General features: G+C 40.4%; 1 protein-coding gene across 2 annotated transcripts in view; it reads right to left on the bottom strand.

Annotated features, from left to right (window-relative positions):
* The window catches only part of SUMF1 (sulfatase modifying factor 1), a 106,405-nt gene that overhangs the window by 6,252 nt on the left and 79,478 nt on the right, over positions 1-20,675 (bottom strand). Inside the window, exon 8 of one of the 2 annotated variants that reach the window (XM_002813496.5) lies at positions 3,957-4,016. The exons of the other annotated variant lie outside the window; for it this stretch is intronic. Coding sequence (XP_002813542.3) covers positions 3,957-4,016 — 60 coding nt within the window. The remainder of the gene's footprint in view (positions 1-3,956; positions 4,017-20,675) is intronic. 2 annotated transcript variants of the gene reach the window in all.

Genomic DNA, 20,675 nt, shown 5'->3' with positions numbered 1-20,675 from the left:
CTAAGCAAGAAAATTTTTTAAAAAAATGAATTATAACATTATTCTTTCTTTTTATTGATTTTTTTCCTTTTATTGATTTTCACCTATGCCATGAACATTGCTTTTGCCTGCCTAGTTGGGAGTTTATTAGTTGGTTCCCTATTCAAAAGAGAAGAGGGGAAATAATCTAATTATAATAAAGATGATGGTGATAGGAGCAACTAACTTTTACTGAGCCTTTACCATAAGCTAAGCACTGTACCAAGAACTTATATATTTTGGTTCATTTACTCCTCATCAGAACCTTATAATGGGTACAATTATAGTAAGTTACAAATGTAAAAACTGAGGCTTAGAAAGATTAAGTAATTTGCCCAAGGTCACATACCTGGCAAGAAACAGATATAGAACTCCAATCCAGAAGTAATTCCCTAATCCACATCTCAATAATTTAGTAAAAGCTGTCACTCTTCATCTACTGGAAAGGCTAAGCACTCTGAAAATAATTCACAATCAACACTATGCTATTTTCCTAACCTTACAGATATAACCAGACTGATGTTAAAGACCAAACTAACATACAATTCACTTGACCAAGATCCTGGAAGTGCCATTTTTCTACGGAAAATCCTGTGGATCCCACTCAGTTTTGTCACTCTGCTATTCTCCTCTTCTAAAATGTTATCCCCATCACATGGAACCTGACTAAATTAAAACAAATCCTTCAAGTAAGCTAAGAAAAGATAAAAATGCATAATATAGACTTTAAATCAACCACTAAAATTATAAAACACAGAGTTACAGCTAATAAGCATAAGGAGAGAAAATGGGGTGATAAAAAGTATGTAATCGAAAAGAAGACAGACAGAGAACAAGAACAGGTGAGACAAAGAGAAAAAAAATCAAGATAGCACATTTCAACCCAACCATATCAAAAACCACATTAAAAATAAATAGTCTAAACACCCAATGAAAGGCAGAGATTATGCCAATAAATACAATAACTCAAATGACATGGACCAATTCCTTAAAAGATACAAACTACTAGAATGTACTCAAGAAGAAACAGATAAGCTGTATAGTCCTACATCTATTTAAAAAATTAGGCCTATAGTAAAAGAAAAAAAAATGGGCATACTGGCTCACACCTGTAGTCCCAGTCACTCGGGAGGCTGAGGCAGGACAATTGCTTGAGTTCAGAAATTCGACCCTGTCTCTAAATTAATTAATTAATAGTTAAAACTCTCAGCCCAAATGCATTCACCAAGGAATCCTATCAAACATTTCAATAATAACACTAATTCTACATAAACTCTTGCAAAAAATTTAAAATAAGTTAATATTTAACAACTCAATCTATGAAATCAGCAATACCCTGAAACCAAAATCAAAGACATTACAAGAAAACAGAATCAACTAGATTCAAAAATACTCATAATTTTTGCAAATCAAATCCAAAATGTATAAAAAAGATAATACATCATGATTAAGTGGAATGATATGTATCCCAGGAATGCAAGGATAGTTTAATATTTGAAAATCAATGTAATTCACCATATGAACAGATAGAAAAAGCAAAATCATATTATCATCTCAATAGATGCAGAAAAAGCTCCCAGCAAAATCTACATCCATTGCTGATAAAAAACTCACAAAAAATTAGCAATGGAAAAAAACTTTCTCAAGCTGTAAAGAGCATGCGTCTATGAAAAAGTTATTGCTAATACATATCCAATTTTGAAAAACTGAATGTTTATTCCCTAAGATCAAGAATGAGGTATGAATGTCTACTCTTACCATTCCTATTCAACACTATCCTGAAGGTTCTAGCCAATGACATACAGCAAGAAAAAGTTATAAAAGGCATCTAGATTAAAAAGGAAGAACTGTCGATATTCACAGATCATATGATCAGCTATGTAGAAAATATGATACAATTTACAAAAACATTACTAGAACCAATAAATGAGTTTTGCAAGGTTGCAAGACTCAAGATGAACATACAAAAATCAGTACCATGTAAGTGTAGTTAACAAAGCATGTAGGAGGTTAAAAGATATTTTTAAAGAATCTACTGGGAAGCTTATAAAAATGTAGATTACAAATAAGCTAAAAATTATAAAACATGAAAGTAGATACATGCATATGCATGGAATTAGGACAGTTAATGTTCTTTACTTGCTTAAAATGTTTTTTACAAGCTTGTGTTACCCCATTTACTCTTGATGAAACATCTTCTGGTCCTCAATTACTTAGAAAGTAAATGGATTCTGAATTTAGAAAAGTGCCATATGCCAGAGACATAACTGGTGGCAATTAGGATTTTGAGATACTACTGAACAAAGAGAGATTCACCTGTTTTCCATGGAAGTCTGGTTCCCTGGCAAGAAGATCTAGGTACATTTGTAGCAATAACTTCAAACAGAGAAGCAATCTGGGATTAAAGACTCTGATGTGTACATGAACATGTAAATATATTGGGAAGACCTGGGACAATGCTTTTAATTTAAAATTAAAACTAGAATTTTAGGCTGGGCGCAGTGGCTGATGCCTGTAATCCCAACACTTTGGGAAGCAAAGGCAGGAAGAATTTCCTGAGCCCAAATGTTCAAGACCAGCCTAGGCAAGATGGCAAGACCCCATCTCTAAAAAAAATTTAAAAATTAGCCAAGTTACTTAGGATGCTGAGATGGGAGGATCGCTTGAGCCCAGGAGGTTGGGGCTGTAGTGAGCTGTGATTGTGCCACTGCACCTCAGCCTGGGTGAAGAGTGAGACTCTGTCTCAAAAAAAAAAAAAAAAAAAAAAAGATTTCATGAAAATAAATTGGTCTACATCTTGTTACCAATGTAGGTCTAAAGCATCAGTTGAGCTCTGCTCTATGAACTTCTACCTGAATCACTGGATTAAAAATTCTAAGAAATACAGAAGATATACATACATACAAACTTACATATATATATAAAATCTAGAGAGATTTGCTTTAGGCTAGTGATTCCCGAACTTGGCTGTATGTTTTCATCACCTGGAGAGCTTTAAAAAATGCAATGTCCAGCTCACACTGAAGAAAAATCAAATCAGAATGGGGGTGAGTGAGGAGCCAGACATCAGTATTTTATATAGATCCCAGATGATTACAATGTGGAACAAAGTTTGAGAACCACTGTTTAAGACAAAATTTGATAACGCCATCATTATCAAATTAGTAACTTAATTTGGAGCCATTATAGGTGGTTTTAAGTCTCTAACCACCTGGACAGAATAAATTACTAGGGGAAGCTTTGCGGCAATAACAATCTGCAAAATGCCATCTCTGCACAGGGATAGAAAGCTGGAGTTCAGGAGACGTGAAAAATAAATGACTCAAAGAAAAAAGGGAAGGGATGATATTCTATTTCCAAATTCCTTATAAAGGTTATTTAGGAAACACCAAGTCACTCTAACTGATGAAGAAAGCCAGCTCAGACCCTAAAATCATAGCCCAAAGAGAAGAAACACTCTCTGGGAATGATGCTTATTTCACAAGGCACACTTTGTACCTAGAACACGGGATGCTTCCATTTCAGTATATCACAATCTGCCTTCCATACATAACTCTCACCTGAATCTCAGCAGAAAATCCAGAAATGTACAGGATTCTCAAATAAATTAAGGGTGTGCTTTCAGACTTACATGCTGGAAAAGTTATATACACCCACCCCCACGCAGTTCACGGGACAACAAAGGTCTCTCCAAGGGGCAAGATTCAATAGATGAAATTTGGTTGACAATAGGTCATTCACAGCCTCTGTTACTTGTATTACTTTTCTCCATGCTTGTAACCAAATTTGAGATGACTGTCCTCCTTTTTTTCTGGTTTCAGTGGCGTTAGGTATGCATTTGCAGAAATGAATGAGACATTTGGGGCTATCATTTACGATGGATCCATAAAACTGCTATCACAACAAGAACGGCAAAACAGTTTAGTGACATGACTTACCCTATGGCACATGTAGGATCCACCTTTCTTCACCCGGTCTTTCCCAGAAGGAGGACCTTTCTACAGATGAAGAAAAAAGGCTATGTTAGACCAGAAGGCAAAGCTGCCCCTTACACAGTGGGAGAGAATCCACTTTGATCCAACCAGCTCTCTCATGGTTGCCTAAACTCTCCACAATGCATTTCCACCCCTAGGCTTTGTATCTATATTCGTGGGCCCTCCCAAATGCCCACCTCCCCAAATCCTACCCATCTTCTAAGGCCTACCTCAAGTTTCCACTCCTTGGTGAAGTCTTTCTGACTATAGGAAGCAATCCTGTCTCTAAGTCCCTACAGCATTTCTTGCCTAGATGACTAATAAGCTGCTTGACTGCACCTCTTACCATGTTATGATGCAAATTTATCATGTGTTATAATTGGTTTACTCATCTACACTGGCAAGCCTCTTTGAATTACATGGTATTTTTTGAAACAAACATTTTTCTTGAGACAGGGTCTCCTTCTGTCACCCAGGCTGGAGTGCAGTGATGTGATCATAGCTCACTACAGCCCTGACCACCTGGGCTCAAGCAGTCCTCCCTCCTCAGCCTCCCAAGTAGCTAGAACCACAGGCATGAACCACCACGCCCAGCTAATTTTTAAAAATTATTATTTGTAGAGACAGGGTCTCGCTATATTGCCCAGGCTGGTCTTGAACTACTGAGCTCAAGTGACCCTCCTACCTCAGCCTCCCAAAGTGCTGGGATTACAGGCATGCAACACCATGCCAGGCTAGAATTATATGTTTTTATAATCCCGCTGTGTAATACTTAATAAATACTTTGCTGATTGAATGAAAGAGTTTGCTTGTTAGCCTTGAAAAAATTTAGGTGTGCTTTATTAAGATATAATTAATATACAGTAAAATTCATCCTTTTTAAGGGCACAGTTCTAGTGAGTTTTGACAAACATATATAGTCATGTAACCACTACCACAATCAAGACATACAACATGGTTTATCTTGAAGAAAAAAAAAAAGACACATATACGTACTATGAACCAGGCACAGTTTGAGCACTTTACAAATATTAACTCAGGTATTCTCCATCCAACCTTGGAGGTAGGTTAAGTTACTGGCAAAATAAGTGGCACAGCCAGGCAGCCTTGCTCCAGAGTCCATGCTCTGAGGCACTCCACTGCCCTCCCACTTAGAGACAAGAAGTGTAGGAAATTAGGCAGTGCTTAAAAGGAGGCAAGAAAGAGCAGTGTCTACCACTGTAATGAGAATTAAGATCTACACAGAGCCAGTATAATGGCAAGACTTTTTTCTAGGAAGGGCTTCAGATAAAAGTTCAAAGGAAATGAAAATCCTAAAGGATCAGTTGCCAAGATAAAAGCCTCAGCATCAGGTAAGCCATACACAGCATCTAAGAGGTACCAATAAATAGGCTCTAATAAGCCAGAACCATATCAGGGGAGTCTGTGGGGAAAGGGATCTATCTCCTTTTTTTGTTCAAAAAGACAATTAATCACACACCTGTCTACTATTTGCTCCAAAAACGCAAGAAGCCGGGACAATCCCACTCCTATCTTAGTTCTTCCTTTTCCTGTGACCCAAAAGCACCCTTACTTAAGTGGCAGAAATTAAAAGAATCACGTTTTCTCCAAGCATGGCTAATGTACTTTCTTGCAAATGTAAACCATGTGGGCAGAAGTGCACATTATCTTCTAAGCATTTCCAGGTACGGATGCTCCTTAGCATGGGATTAGGTCCTGTCCTAATAAATCCATCATAAGTTGAATATATTATTAAGTCAAAAATGCATTTAATACTCCTAACCTACGCAACATCACAGCTTAGCCTAGCCTACCTTAAACATGTTCAGAACACTTACGTTAGTCTGTAGTTGGGCAAATCATCTAACAACACAAAGCCTATTTTATAATAAATTGTTGAATATATCATGTAAATTACTGAATACTGAACTGAAAGTGGAAAACAGAATGGTTGTATGGATACTTAAACCACAGTTTCTACCGAAGGCATATCTCTTTTGTACAACTGTAAACTCAAAAAAAAATCTTAAGTCAAACCATTGTAAGTAGGGGACTGTCTGTGCTTAGAAACTATCACAGACAAAGCCATTGGCTATTCCTCCTTCAACTGCAGGGCTACAATATTTCCAAGGCCTTAAATGCTTAATGTTACATTAATAAACTTTTGTTAATTATAAACAGGCACACTGCAAACATGAAAAGCTACATGTCAAAATAATGGCTGGCAGCAGTTTTCTTCCCAGGAATATCTAGAATCTGACAAACACTCTGAGTCAGTTTATTACTCTATAAGACAATTACCAAGAATTCACTGTAGCAGCAATGAAAGCATTTATAATTGTGGAACTCTCCCATATAATGGCCACACTCTCCTACACTGTTTCTTGCTTAACAATTCTTGCATTACACTGCTTTAGGTGGTTCTCTGCATGCTCTGTTACAATGTATCAAATTGTGATTCAAGTCTCTCACAGTATCTGCTAGCATGCAATTTAGACTTCTCAAGTAGATCTAGGAACAAGAAGGAGCTGATTTGCCAATGGGAAGGCATGGGAACAAAATAGTTCCCTTTCATCATCAACTTCAATGAACTAAGTCTGCAATCAATAACTATGACACTTATCACAGTGACGCGAGTACTAATGACAGTCATCCCAGGCTGACACAACTGTAGCACCTAACACAGTCCTCAATTTAGGTGACTGCTCAGCTGCTTCTTATAAATAAAACTATTTTTGCTAGCAAACAACATGATAATTAACTAAAACTGTTTGAAATGCTTGCCACTTTGCCAAAAAACAGAAAAATTACTAGGAGGATGTAGTGGGTTGAAGAGTGTTCCCAAAATTAATGCTCATTCACAGCCCTAGTATCTGACCTGATTCAGAAATAGGAACTTTGCAGACTTGTAATTTTTGTAATTAATATAAGATCATATTGGATTAGGGCGGGCCCTAAATCCAATGACTGGTGTCCTTATAAGATGAGGAGAGGATGCACAGAGGAAGACAGAGAAGTCTATCTATGTGGTGATGGAGGCAGGGACTGGAGTGAGGTGGCTATAAGCCAAGGAATGAGAAGGATTCCTGGAAGCCACCAGGAAGGATCTTACCTTAGAGACTCCAGATGGGGTGTGGCACAGTCAGCACCTTGATTTCAGACTGCTAGCCTCCAGAACTGTGAGAGAATAAATTTCTGTTGTTTCAAGACACTAAGAGTGGGAGGCCGAGGCGGGCGGATCACAAGGTCAAGAGATGGAGCCCACCCTGGCCAATATGGTGAAACCCCATCTCTACTAAAAATACAAAAATTAGCTGGTCGTGGTGGCACACACCTATAGTCCCAGCTACTTGGGAGGCTGAGGCAGGAGAATCACTTGAATCCGCAAGGCAGAGGTTGCAGTGGGCCGAGATCGCGCCACTGCACTCCAGCCTAGCAACAGAGCGAGACTCCATCTCAAAAAAAAAAAAAAAAAAAGAGACACTAAGTGTGTGGTAATTTGCTATGCAGCCCTAGCAGACTAATCCGGAGAGTTGGGGAAGAGGGGTATCTCCATTATCATTTGTGAAAGAAAACATTAATAAATCAAAATTAACACTATCTCTCATGATCAAGTTTATTACTGCACGCTAAAACAACTGAAGTGGCTATTGGTGGTGGTGTTTAAACACCTCATCTGTTTGCCTGTATACCACAGCAGGAAGAGCAGCTGCAGGGCCCTATGACCTCCACTTCCTGTGCTCAAGAGTCTCAGGGATGCATAAGAATCCACTTGGAATTAACCTAGATATCCATCAGCAGTGGACTGGATAAAGAAAACGTGGTACATATACATCATGGAATACAACACAGCCATAAAAAAAGAATGAATCATGTCCTTTGCAGCAACATGAATGGAGCTGGAGGCCATTATTATCCTATGTGAATTAACGCAGCAACAGAAAACCAAATACTGCATGTTCTCACTTATAAATGGGAGCTAAACATTGGGTATACATGGAGACAAAGAAGAGAACAATAGACACTGGGACCTATTTGAGCAAGGTGGAGGGTGAGAGGAGGATGCGGACTGAAAAACTACATACTGAGTATTATGCTGATTACCTGGGTGACAAAATTATCTACACCAAACCCCCACAGCCCACAATTTACCAATGTAACAAATCTGCACATCCATCCTTTGCACTTAAAATGAAAGTTGGAAAGAAAAAAAAAGTCTCAGTGGAAAAACATATGGAACATAGGGACTCTGCCTATAACCAGGCAGGAACCATCGTGAATGCTGTCTCCAAAGGTACTATTGCCCGTAACTGCTCTAGTCTCATAGACACCAAAATATTAACGTGTCTCCAATGCTTGCATCATTGCAAGAAGAGCAAAACACACAGGTTTCTACATAACAGTCCCAATAATCTCAAAAGGCCAAGGTACAGCTAAAGTTCTCAGGAAAAGTGATGAAGAAGCAACACTCAGCATTAGTGCAGAGAAATCTACCCCTGTTTAAAACACCTGGGAAGGCATGTAAGTCTTTAACGATGAGTTGAATCCACTGGAGATGCCACAGAACCACGTATCAGTGAGACTGGCTTGTTTGGAGGAGGAATGAGACCGTAAGGAAGAGGGGTGGCCAGCCTGCTCACGGCTACCAGGACATTTTTCACAGCAAAACGACTGCACTCTGTGTAGTCAAGAGACATTTCCCTTTCCCTCCTTGTCATGCCCAATACATTGACCAGGAAAGCAACAGAAGGGATGGAGAGTATGACAAATTTCCATCCTCAGCAAACAGTCAAAAGGCACTACTAGTGACCTGGATGGGACTGGAGACTATTATTCTAAGTGAAGTAACTCAGGAATGGAAAACCAAACATCATATGTTCTCACTCATAAGTGGGAGCTAAGGATGCGAAGGCATAAGAATGACACAATGGACTTTGGGGACTTGGGGAAAGGGTGGGAAGGGGTTGAGGGATAAAAGGCTGCAAATCAGGTGCAGTGTATATTGCTCGGGTGGGGGTGTACCAAAATCTCACAAATCACCACTAAAGAACTTACCCATGTAACCAAACACCACCTGTTCCCCAATAACCAATGGAAATTTAAAAAATTAAAACAAATAATAAACATGTTATTGACACAATCCATAGTAATGAAATGCTAAGCACCCATTAAAAAGAATGAGGCACTTCTGTATGTGTACACTTTACTATCATTTTTTACTAAGAAAATAACAGTATCAAGCATTTATTCTGACTTCCCCACGCAAACTATGCCTCAGGAAAAAAGAAGAGTTATGAGTGAACGTTCTTTATAGAGGAATTCCAGATAATTAATGCAGAAAGAGTAATAGAATATAACTATTTCAAAATCTTGGCCAGGTGCAATGGCTCATGCCTGTAATCCCAGCACTTTGGGAGGCCAATGTGGGAAGATTGCTTGAGCTCAGGAGTTAAAGATCGGCCTGGGCAACATGGTGAAACCTCATCTCTACAAAAAATACAAAAGTTAGCCCAGCGTGGTGGGCACGCCTGTAGTCCCAGCTACTCAAGAGGCTAAGGCAGGAGAACCACTTGAGCCTGGGAGGCAGAGGTTGCAGTGAGCAGTGACTGCGACACAGCACTGCAGCCTAGACAAAAGAAATGAGAAACTCCATCTCAGGAAAACAAACAAACAAAGAAACAAGAAAAAAAAACCCTCCTAAAGAACTGAATCTAGGCAGTGAGTATCAATGGCTGCTAAATTCAGTGAGTGAAAGGCTAATGAAGAACCTTGCAACGGATGGTTCAGACTGACAATGCCTACTTAAATACTGATAAATCTTATTAACAAAAATAATCTTATCAGTGTCACAATAAGAGCCATGCATAATAATATGCCTCCTGATATGATATAAAGAATGTACACAGCCCTATGAAGTATTTTTAATTACTCTTATACATACACACACACATACATGAACACACACACACACACATCCTACCTAAAGCCTAAATATAATCAAGACTTTAAATCTAAATAAAGATTGTAGGAAATACAAGGGGTAGAAGAATATACTAAAATGATTCCACAAAGATGCAATGAACAAAACCCAGACCACGGGAAATTCTTTCAAAAACAGATCATTTGTGGTGATTCCTCAATGATCTAGAACCAGAAATACCATTTGACCCAGCAATCTCATTATTGGGTATATACCCAAATGATTATAAATCATTCTGCTATAAAGACACATGCACACTTATGTTTATTGTGGCACTGCTCACAATAGCAAAGACTTGGAACCAACCCAAATGCCCATCAATGATGCACTGGATAAAGAAAATGTGGCACATATACACCATGGAATTCTATGCAGCCATAAAAAAGGATGAGCTCATGTCCTTTGCAGGGACATGGATGAAGCTGGAAACCATCATTCTCAACAAACTAACAATAGAACATAAAACCAAACACTGCATGTTCTCACTCATAGGAAGGAGTTGAACAACAAGAACACATGGACACAGGGAGGGGAACATCACACACTGAGGCCTGTTGCGGGGTCGGGGACTAGGGGAGGGATAGCATTAGGAGAAATACCTAATGTAGGTGACGGGTTGATAGGTGCAGTAAACCACCATGGCACATGTATACCTAAGTAACAAACCTGCACATTCTGCACATGTACCCCAGAACTTAAAAGTATAATAAAAAGAAAAAAAAGAGATCAGGGCAGGGTACAGTGGCTCATGACTATAATCCCAGCACTTTGGGAGGCCAAGGCAGACGGATCACTGGAGGTCAGGAGTTCAAGACCATCCTGGCCAACATGGTGAAACCCTGTCTCTACTAAAAATACCAAAATTAGCCAGTCATGGTGGTACACACCTATAATTCCAGCTACTAGGGAGGCTGAGGCAGGAGAATTGCTTGAACCCGGGAGGCGGAGGCTGCAGTGAGCCGAGATTGTGCCACTGCACTCCAGCCTGGGTGACAGAGCAAGACTTCAACTCAAAAATAAATAAATAAATAAAAATAAAAAGAGATCAGACATGTTTTCAACAAATAAATAGCAAGGGAGGAAAAAGAGAGACGTTATAAATTGAGAGACCTAAAATATTCTCTGGTCGTGGTGGTGGCATGGGGCAATTCTATATGCCTTGTGGCAGTTTTTGTCCTGGATTATCTTTTGAAGGATGTTTGTGTAACCAAGAGTCTCAGAAGATGACAGAAGGCAGGTTTGTTTCCTGGACAGAACAATAATGTCAAAGGTTGGGTATGTTTATTATAAACCTTTTTATAAGACTGGAAGTCTCCTAAGCTCAGGATTCTCCAGCTGTGACAAAGACCTACTGTGTCATCCTTATGGGACTTGGCGGACAAGGGGAAGCGATGTGAACATGAAGTGCATGTTGCCTGCTGTGCTGTGACTAGAAAAATCTGTAATTCTGACACAGAAACTTCATGTCTTCTGCCAGCATCCATGACACTGTAGTGGCCTAACTCATGAGCTTGCAAACAGAATAAAATTTCAGACTCTTCATAGTCTTGACGAAGACATATCAACAAACAAAATGCACAGTATTACTGTCATATATATTACAGTTATATATGTGAAAAACTTAACAACACAGTGTGACCATTATTGTTTTAAACAACCTTATGTTTTTAAAAGGAATTAAGTGAAAAAATAAATGCAGTATTTTCTACTTAACTATTTACCATATTTCCTACTTGTCAGTTCTGCCTGTGTATCTATCTGAGTTATCACCTAGTGCCAGTCCCTTTCAGTCTAGAAAATCTGCTTAGTATTTCTTAGTATGGCAGATCTGCCAGCAGATTCACTGTCTTTGTTAATCTACAATGACTATTTCTCCTTCATTTTAAAATATTAAACCTTTATTATGGGTAACTGTTGATTCACATGAAGCTGTAAAAGGTAACAGAGGAATTGGTGTACTCTATATCCAGTTTTCCCCAATGGCAACATCTTCCAAAACTCTGTACTGTATCTCAACCAGGATGTTGACATTAACACAGTCAAGACACACAACATTTCCATCACAAGGATCCCTTACGTTGCCCTTTTACAGTTATGACCACTTCCTTCCCAACCCCCAACCCCTTCTTAACCCCTGGAAAACACTAACCCCTTCCCACTCCTATAATTTTGTCATTTCAAGAATGTTATATTAATATAAATGGAATCATACAGTATGTAAACTTTTGGAAATGGCTTTTTTTCCACTCAGCATAATTCTCCGGAGATTCATCCAGGTTTCTCTGCGTACCAACAGTCTATCCCTTATTACTATTGAGTAGTATTCCATGGTGTGGATGTATCAGTTTGTTTAAATATTCACCCACTGAAGGACATTTGGGCTGTTTCTAGTTTTTTTGGCTATTACGAATAAAGATGCTATGTACAGGTTTTTGTATGAACATAAGTTTTCATCCCTTTGGAATCAATGCCAAAGGAGGGCATATAGTAGTCAAATGTTTACTTCATTTTCTTTTTTCTTTTTTTTTTTTTTTTTTTTTGAGACAGAGTCTCTTGCTCTGTCGCCCAGGCTGGAGTGCAGTGGCGTAATCTTGGCTCATTCCAACCTCCACCTCCTGGGTTCAAGCGATTCTCCTGCCTCAGCCTCCCGAGTAGCTGGGATTACAGGCACGTGCCACCAGGCCCAGCTAATTTCTGTATTTTTAGTACAGACAGGGTTTCACCATGTTAGCCAGGCTGGTCTCAAACTCCTGACCTCATGAGATCAGCCTGCCTTTGCCTCACAAAGTGCTAGGATTACAGGAGTGAGCCGCTGTGCCCAGCCGAATGTTTAGGTTTTAAAGAAAACATCAAACTGTTTTCCAGAATGGCTGTACTCTGTCACATAACCACCAGCAATGGATAAATGATCCAGTTTCTCTGTATGCTAGCCAGTCACTACTTTTTAATTTTAGCCATTCTGATAGGTGTGTAGTTGTATCTCATTATGGTTTTAATTTGTATTTCTCCAGTGCTAATGATGTTGAGCATCTTTTCATGTGCTTACGTGCCATCTGTATATCTTCTTCTATGAAGTGTCTCTTCATGTCTTCTGCACGTGTTCTAATTGGATTGTTCGGTTTTTTACTGTTGAGTGTTGAGTTTTTTATATATTGTAAATATATGTGGCTTTTGTCAGATATATGGGTTACGAATATTTTCTCCCACTCTGTAGCCTGCCTTTATATCCTCTTAACAGGCTCTTTCACAGAAAAGAAGTTCTAGTTTTTATAAAGTCCAGTTTATTTATTTTTCCATATGTGGGTGATCACACTTTTTGGTGTCAAGTCTATACACTCTTTGCCTAGGCCTAGATCTCAGATTTTCTCCTGTGTTTTTTTGTAAAGATTTTAGAGTTTTGCAGTTTAAATTTTAACTCTGTGGTTCATTTGGAGTTAATTCTTATGTAAGGTGTGAGACTAAGGTAGAGGTTCATTTTCTGCCCACGGATGTCCAATTGTTCCAGCACCATATGTTGAAAAGGCTTTCTTTCCTTCATTAAATTGCTTTGGCAACTTTGTCAAAAATCAGTTGGGCATCATATATGTGTGGGTCTATTTCTGGATTCTCTATTTTGTTCCACTGATCTATGAGCATATCCCTCCACCAAACAGTCTTGATTACTGTAGCTAAGTAGTAAGTCTTCAAATTGGGTAGATTGGTTCCTCTCACATTATTATTTTTCAAAATTGTTTTAGCAATTCTAGTTCCTTTGCCTTTCCATATATATTTCAGAATAATCATGTCAATATCTACAAAAAATCTTGCTGGGATTTTGATAGGAATTACTTTAAACAATTGGGGGAAGAACTGACATCTTTACCAGGCTGAATTTTCCAATTCATGAGCATTGTCTCTTCATTTATTCAGATACTTCTTTCATTAGTGTTGCATAGCTTTTAGCACACATGTACTATACACATTTTATTAGATTTACACATAAACATTTCATTTGGTTTTGGTGACTGTAAATGTATTGTATTTTAAATTTCAATGTCCATGTGTTTGTTGTTAGTCTTACAAAAATAAACTTATCTTGTGTCTTATAAACTTTATAAACTGAAATATTAGTTTTAAGAAGATTCTGGTAGATTCCTTGGGACTTTCTCTATGTAAACAAACACTCATATATCTGCAACTAGGAACTGTTTTATTTCTTCCTTGCAGATCTGTATACCTCTTATTTCCATTTCTTACCTTATTCTACTGGCTAGAAATCCCAGCACTATATTGAATAAAAGAGTTCTGGAAACAGACATAGTTACCTTTTTCCCGATATTAGTGGGAAAGCACCTGGTCTTTTACCATTAAGTATAACGGCAGGTATATAGTTTTTTGTAGATGCTCTTTATTAAGTTTGAGAAAATCTTTGTATTCCTATTTTCCTGAGAATTTTTGTTATAAATGAGTGTTGAAGTTTGTTAAATGCTTTTTCTGCACTGATATAATCATGCGGTTTTTTTTTTTCTTCTTTTGCTTCTTCTTATGGTAGATTACACTGACTGATTTTTAAATATTTAACCAGACTGCACTCCTGGAATAAACCTCAATTATCATGTTTTAAAAAATACACTGATGAATTCTACTTGCTAACATTTTGTTAAGGATTTTTGTGTCTCTATTTATGAGGGATGTTCACCTGTAGTAACCTTTTATTTTTTTACTGCTTTTGGTTTGGGGATCAAGGCAATACTAGCTTCATAAAATGATTAGAAAGTGTTCCCTTCTTTTCATTTTCTAAAACAAATTGTGTAGAATTGGTGTTGATTCTTCTTTAAATGTCTAGTAAAATTCTTCAATGAATCCATCTGGGCCTGGAGATTTGTTTTTTGAGAAGTTTTAAAATTTCTAATTCTATTTCCTTAATAGTTCTAGGACTATTCAAATTATCTATTTCATATTGGGTAAACTGTGGTATTTGGAGTTTTTTGAGGAAGTGTTGTTCCTCGTCTAAGTTGTCACATTTATGGGTATACAGATGTTCACAGTATTCCCTCATTATCCTTTTGATGTCTACAGAGTTTGCGCTGATACCTTGTTTCATTTCTCATATTAGTAATTTGGGTGTTCTCTTTTTGCTTTGTCAGACTTGCTAGAGGTTTGCCAATTTTATAAATCTTTTCAAAGACCCAGTTCTTCATTTAACTGATTTTGCTGTTTTTCTGTTTTCTATTTCATTGATTTCTGTTTTTATTATTTCCTTACTTTTGCTTGCTTTGGGTTGAGTTTTCTCCTTTTTTTTCTGGGTCAAGCTGAAACATATTGATTCTAGACTTTTTCTTTCTTTTTTTTTTTTTTCAGAATAAAAATACTTATTGAATTCTGTGCCCATTGTGTACGAAACACAGGTGGAGGAGGTTGGGGAAGGAAGATTTATGGAAGACGGGAATCTTGCCTCTAAACATGTTTATGAACCAGGATTTATCACTAGGAAGCTGAACAAAACCCTTATGAAGGACCCAAACAATAATTTAAAAAAGAAATATACTAAAAATAATGATGACTACTGGGTGACTCCAAAGCATCCAGGGAAGATTGAACAGGTGGGGTAAGTCATGGTAGACTTTGCCCAGTTTTGATCCTGGATTTAAAGTAAGGGCCTTGGGCTGGCAGGATAGAAGGGGATTCCAGGACCAGTCATGAAAGTGAGAATGAGTAAGTCAGGCTAGGGAAGGAAAAAGACAGTCATATGGGTGTCTTTGAAAGACTGTACAAAGAAATTTTAAAAAGGGGCTGGGCTTGGTGGCTCATGACTGTAATCCCAGCACTTTGGGAGGGTGAGGTGGGCCTCACCTGAGGTCAGGAGTTCTAGCCAGCCTGGCCAATGTGGTGAAACCCCGTTTCTACTAAAAATACAGAAAAAAAAAAAAAAAAATTAGCCAGGCATAGTGGAACGCGCCTATAATTCCAGCTACTCTGGGGGCTGCGGCAGGAGAATCGCTTGAACCCGGGAGGCGGAGGTTGCAGTGAGCCGAGATCACGCCACTGCCCGACAGAGTGAGAATCTGTCTCAAAAAAAAAAAAAAAAGAAAGAGAAAAGCAATTTTAAAAAGGGCGACTCTGCCCTGTATTCCTCAGGAGATTCTCTTAGGAAGTGACTGCTAGAGCTCACTGTAGATGTGCCTCATTTTATGCAACAAATATATTTTTGGTTTTTTTTGTTTTTGCCTTCAGGCATCTGTTTAACAAAGCACATCTTGCACCGCCCTTAATCCATTTAACCCTGAGTTGACACAGCATGTTTCAGAGAGCACGGGGCTGGGGGAAAGGCCATAGATCAACCGCATTCCAAGGCAGAAGAATTTCTCCTAGTCAGAACAAAATGGAGTCTCCCATGCCCACCTCTTTCTACCCAGACACAGCAACAATCTGATCTCTCCTTCCTTTCCCCACACTTCCCCCCTTCTTTTCAACAAAACCGCCATCGTCCTCATGGCCCGCTCCCGATGGTCGCTGTCTCTTCGGAGCTGTTGGGTACACCTCCCAGACAGGGCGGCCGGGCAGAGGCGCTCCTCACTTCCCAGACAGGGCGGCCGGGCAGAGGCGCTCCTCACCTCCCAGACAGGGCAGCCGGGCAGAGGCGCTCCTCACTTCCCAGACAGGGCGGCCGGGCAGAGGCGCTCCTCACCTCCCAGACAGGGCGGCCTGGCAGAGGCACTCCTCACTTCCCCGACGGGGCGGCCGGGCAGAGGCGCTCCTCACTTCCCAGACGGGGCGGCCGGGCAGAGATGCTCCTCACCTCCCAGACGGGGCGGCCAGGCAGAGGCGCTCCTCACTTCCTCCCAGACGGGGTGGCAGCCAGGCAGAGGTGCTCCTCACCTCCCAGACGGGGAGGCCGGGCAGAGGCGCTCCTTACTTCCCAGATGGGGCGGCCGGGCAGAGGCGCTCCTCACCTCCCAGACGGGGTGGCGGCCGGGCAGAGGCGATCCTCACTTCCCAGATGAGGCGGCCGGGCAGAGGTGCTCCTCACTTCCTCCCAGACGGGGTGGCAGCCGGGCAGAGGCACTCCTCACCTCCCAGACGGGGCGGCCTGGCAGAGGCGCTCCTCACTTCCCAGACGGGGCGGCCGGGCAGAGGCGCTCCTCACTTCCCAGACGGGGCGGCCGGGCAGGGGCGCTCCTCACTTCCCATACGGGGTGGCGGCCGGGCAGAGGCGATCCTCACTTCCCAGATGGGGCGGCCGGGCAGAGGTGCTCCTCACTTCCTCCCAGACGGGGTGGCAGCCGGGCAGAGGCACTCCTCACCTCCCAGACGGGGCGGCCTGGCAGAGGCGCTCCTCACTTCCCAGACGGGGCGGCCGGGCAGAGGCGCTCCTCACTTCCCAGACGGGGCGGCCGGGCAGAGGCACTCCTCACCTCCCAGACGGGGCAGCCGGGCAGAGGTGCTCCTCACTTCCTCCCAGACGGGGTGGCAGCCGGGCAGAGGCACTCCTCACCTCCCAGACGGGGCGGCCGGACAGAGGCGCTCCTCACATCCCAGACGATGGGCGGCCGGGCAGAGACGTTCCTCACTTCCTATAAGGGATGGCGGCCGGGCAGAGGCGCTCCTCACTTCCCAGATGGGGCGGCTGGGCAGAGGGGCTCCTCACATCCCAGACGATGGGCGGCCAGGCAGAGACGCTCCTCACTTCCTAGACGGGGTGGCAGCGGGGCAGAGGCTATAATCTTAGCACTTTAAGAGGCCAAGGCAGGAGGCTGGTAGGTGGAGGTTGCAGTGAGCCGAGATCACGACACTGCACTCCAGCCTGAGCACCATTGAGCACTGAGTGAGCGAGACTCCGTCTGCTATCCCAGCACCTCGGGAGGCTGAGGCAGGCAGATCACTTGAGGCCAGGAGCTGGAGACCAGCCCGGTCAACACGGTGAAACCCCGTCTCCACCAAAAATACAGAAACCATTCAGGCGTGGCGGCGCGCGCCTGCAATCCCAGGCACTGGGCAGGCCGAGGCAGGAGAGTCGCAGGAGAGTCACAGGAGCCCGAGGCAGGGAGGTTGCAGTGAGCCGAGATCACGGCAGTACAGTCCAACTTCGGCAACAGAGGGAGACCGAAAAAAGGAGAGGGAGACCGAAGAAGGGAGAGGGAGAGGGGGAGGGAGGGGGAGGGGGAGGGGGACTTTTTCTCTTTTCTAATGTACACATGCAGTTCTGTAAATTTCCCTCTTAGGACTGTTTTCACTGTATCTGACAAATTTTGATATGTTTCATTTTCATCCAGTTCAGTGCATTGTTTGATTCACCTTGGGACTTCCCTTGTGACCTAAGGATTATTTAGAAGCGTGTTTCATAGTTTCCATGTGTTTGGAGATTTTCCTATTATATTTCTGTTACTGATTTCTAGTTTGATTCTATTGTGGTTGGAGAACACATTCAGTATGTCTTCAATTTTTAAAAATTTGTTGAGGTTCATCTGATGGCACAGGATATGGTCTAACTTGGTATATGTTCCATGCATACCTGAAAAGGGGTATTCTGCAGTTATAGGGTAGCCAGTGCTAGAAATCTCTATCAGACCCTTTGGTTGATGGTATTGTTGAGTTCTTCTATATCCTTGCTGAACTTCTGTCTAATTGTACTATCAATTATTGAGAAAGGAGTGGTAAGGTCCCCAACAAAAATTGTGGATTAGTTTACTTCTCCTTTCAATTTTATTACTTTTTGCTTCACATGTTTCAGCTCCATTCTCTGGGGCACACACAGTATTACTATGTCCTCTTGAAGGATTAACCATTTTATCATTATATATGTTCTTCCTCAACTCTGGTAATTTCCTTTGCTTTGAAGTCTGCTTTACATGATATGAATATAGCCACTCTGACTTTCCTTTGATTAATGTTTACATAATATATATTTTCCCATCATTATGTTGTCAACTTGCTTATATATCATAATATTTGAAGTTTCTTGTACACAGCATATAATTAGGTTGGTTTTTTAATCTACTATGCCAATCTGTCTTTTTAACTGATATATTTAAGCAATGTACTTTTAATATAATTATTGATATGTCAAAGACTTAAGTCTGTCATTTTATTTTTTGTTTTCTGTCTGTTCTCTATTTTTTTGTCTCTGTTTTCCTTTTTCTGACTTCTTGTGGGTTCCCAAACTTTTAAAGCAGAATTCCATTTTTATTTACCTACCGTGCTTTTGAGCATACCTCTTTGTATAGCTTTTTTAGAGGCTGCTAAAAGGTGTATGCATATTCATAAACATATCACTCTACTTGTGTGTGTATGTATAGTCATAAATGTATCGGTCTATTCATGTCATTTTAACAGTTCCAGTGAAGCATCAAAACCATAACTCACTTTAAATCCCTTTAGCTTCCCTTGTTTATAATATAATCATATTAAATATTTCCTTTAAATACATTTAGAACCATATCAGACAATGTTATAATTTGTTTCAACTGTCAAATAAAATTTAGAAAACTCCAGAGAGGAAGGAAAGTCTATTGTATATACTCATATTTGGGCTTACCATGTTCTTCCTTCTAGTCCGATATTCAAAAGTTCCTTCTTTCTTTCTGTTTAAGAAAATTCCTTTAGCCATCCTTTTAGGATAGGCTGGCTAGCAACAAATTCTCTTAGTCTGCCTTTATCTGAGAATGTCTTGATTTCTCCTTATTCCAAAAAGATACTTCACTGGATAAGGACTCTGGGTTAACAGTACTTTTCTTTTAGCACTTAAAAAACCTCATGCCATTTCCTCTGGCCTTCATGGTCACCAATGGGAAATCCATTGTCATTCAAATTGCTTTTTTTTCCCCATATAGGTAAAGTGTCATTTTTCCTGGCTGCTTTTAAAAGTTTTGTCTTAAGTGTTCAGAAGTTTAATTATAACAATGTCTTCTTGTAGATTTCTTCAGAATTACCCTCATTGGGGTTTGCTGAGCTCCTTGAATCTGTGGGTTTAAGTCTCTTGCCAAACTGGAGGTGTTTTCAGCCATTATTTTGTAAAGTACTCTTTTTGTGCTGTCTTCTTTCTTTTCTCCTCTGGGATTCTCAATACATAAATGTAAGATCTTTTGTTATAATCACGTAGATCCTTGTGGCTCTCAACATTTCTTTATTTACTATTTTCTTTCCATTGTTCAGATTGGGTAATTTCTTTTGTTCTAGTTTACAGTTCACTGATTTTTCCCCCTCTGTGCCCTCCATTCTGCTGTTAAGCCCATACACTGAGCTTTTTAGTTTGATTTTTCAATTTTCAGTTCTAAAATTTGCATTTGGTTCTTCTTATATTTTCTACTTCTTTGCTGAAGCTTTCAATTTTTTCATTTGTTTCAAGTGTGATCATAGTTGTTCACTGATTTCTTTTTTCTCCCATGGTTTCTTTAAAATCTTTGGTGGGTAAGTCTAACATCTCTGTCATCTCAGTGTGGGCATCTGCTATCTATTTAAATTCACTTTGATATCTTCCTGGTTCTTGGAATGGCAAGTGACTTTTCAACTTAAACCTGGACATGTTCTTATTATGTTAAAAGACTCTGGATCTTATTAAACACCCTGTTTTAGCTGTCTTTCTCTGATACCACCCTGGCAGGGGAAGAGAGAAGGTGTGATCCTATTACTGCCAGGCAGAAGCAGAAGTTCAGGTTCCTTGCTCAGCCTCCATTAACAATTCAGAAGGGATCCCTCATTACTACTAGATGTCGGTAGGAGTTTTG

This window comes from Pongo abelii, chromosome 2 (assembly GCF_028885655.2).
Source record: "Pongo abelii isolate AG06213 chromosome 2, NHGRI_mPonAbe1-v2.0_pri, whole genome shotgun sequence".
NCBI lineage: Eukaryota > Metazoa > Chordata > Mammalia > Primates > Hominidae > Pongo > Pongo abelii.
Note: the sequence above shows the minus strand (reverse complement) of the source record. Positions and strands in the feature narration are given on the sequence as shown.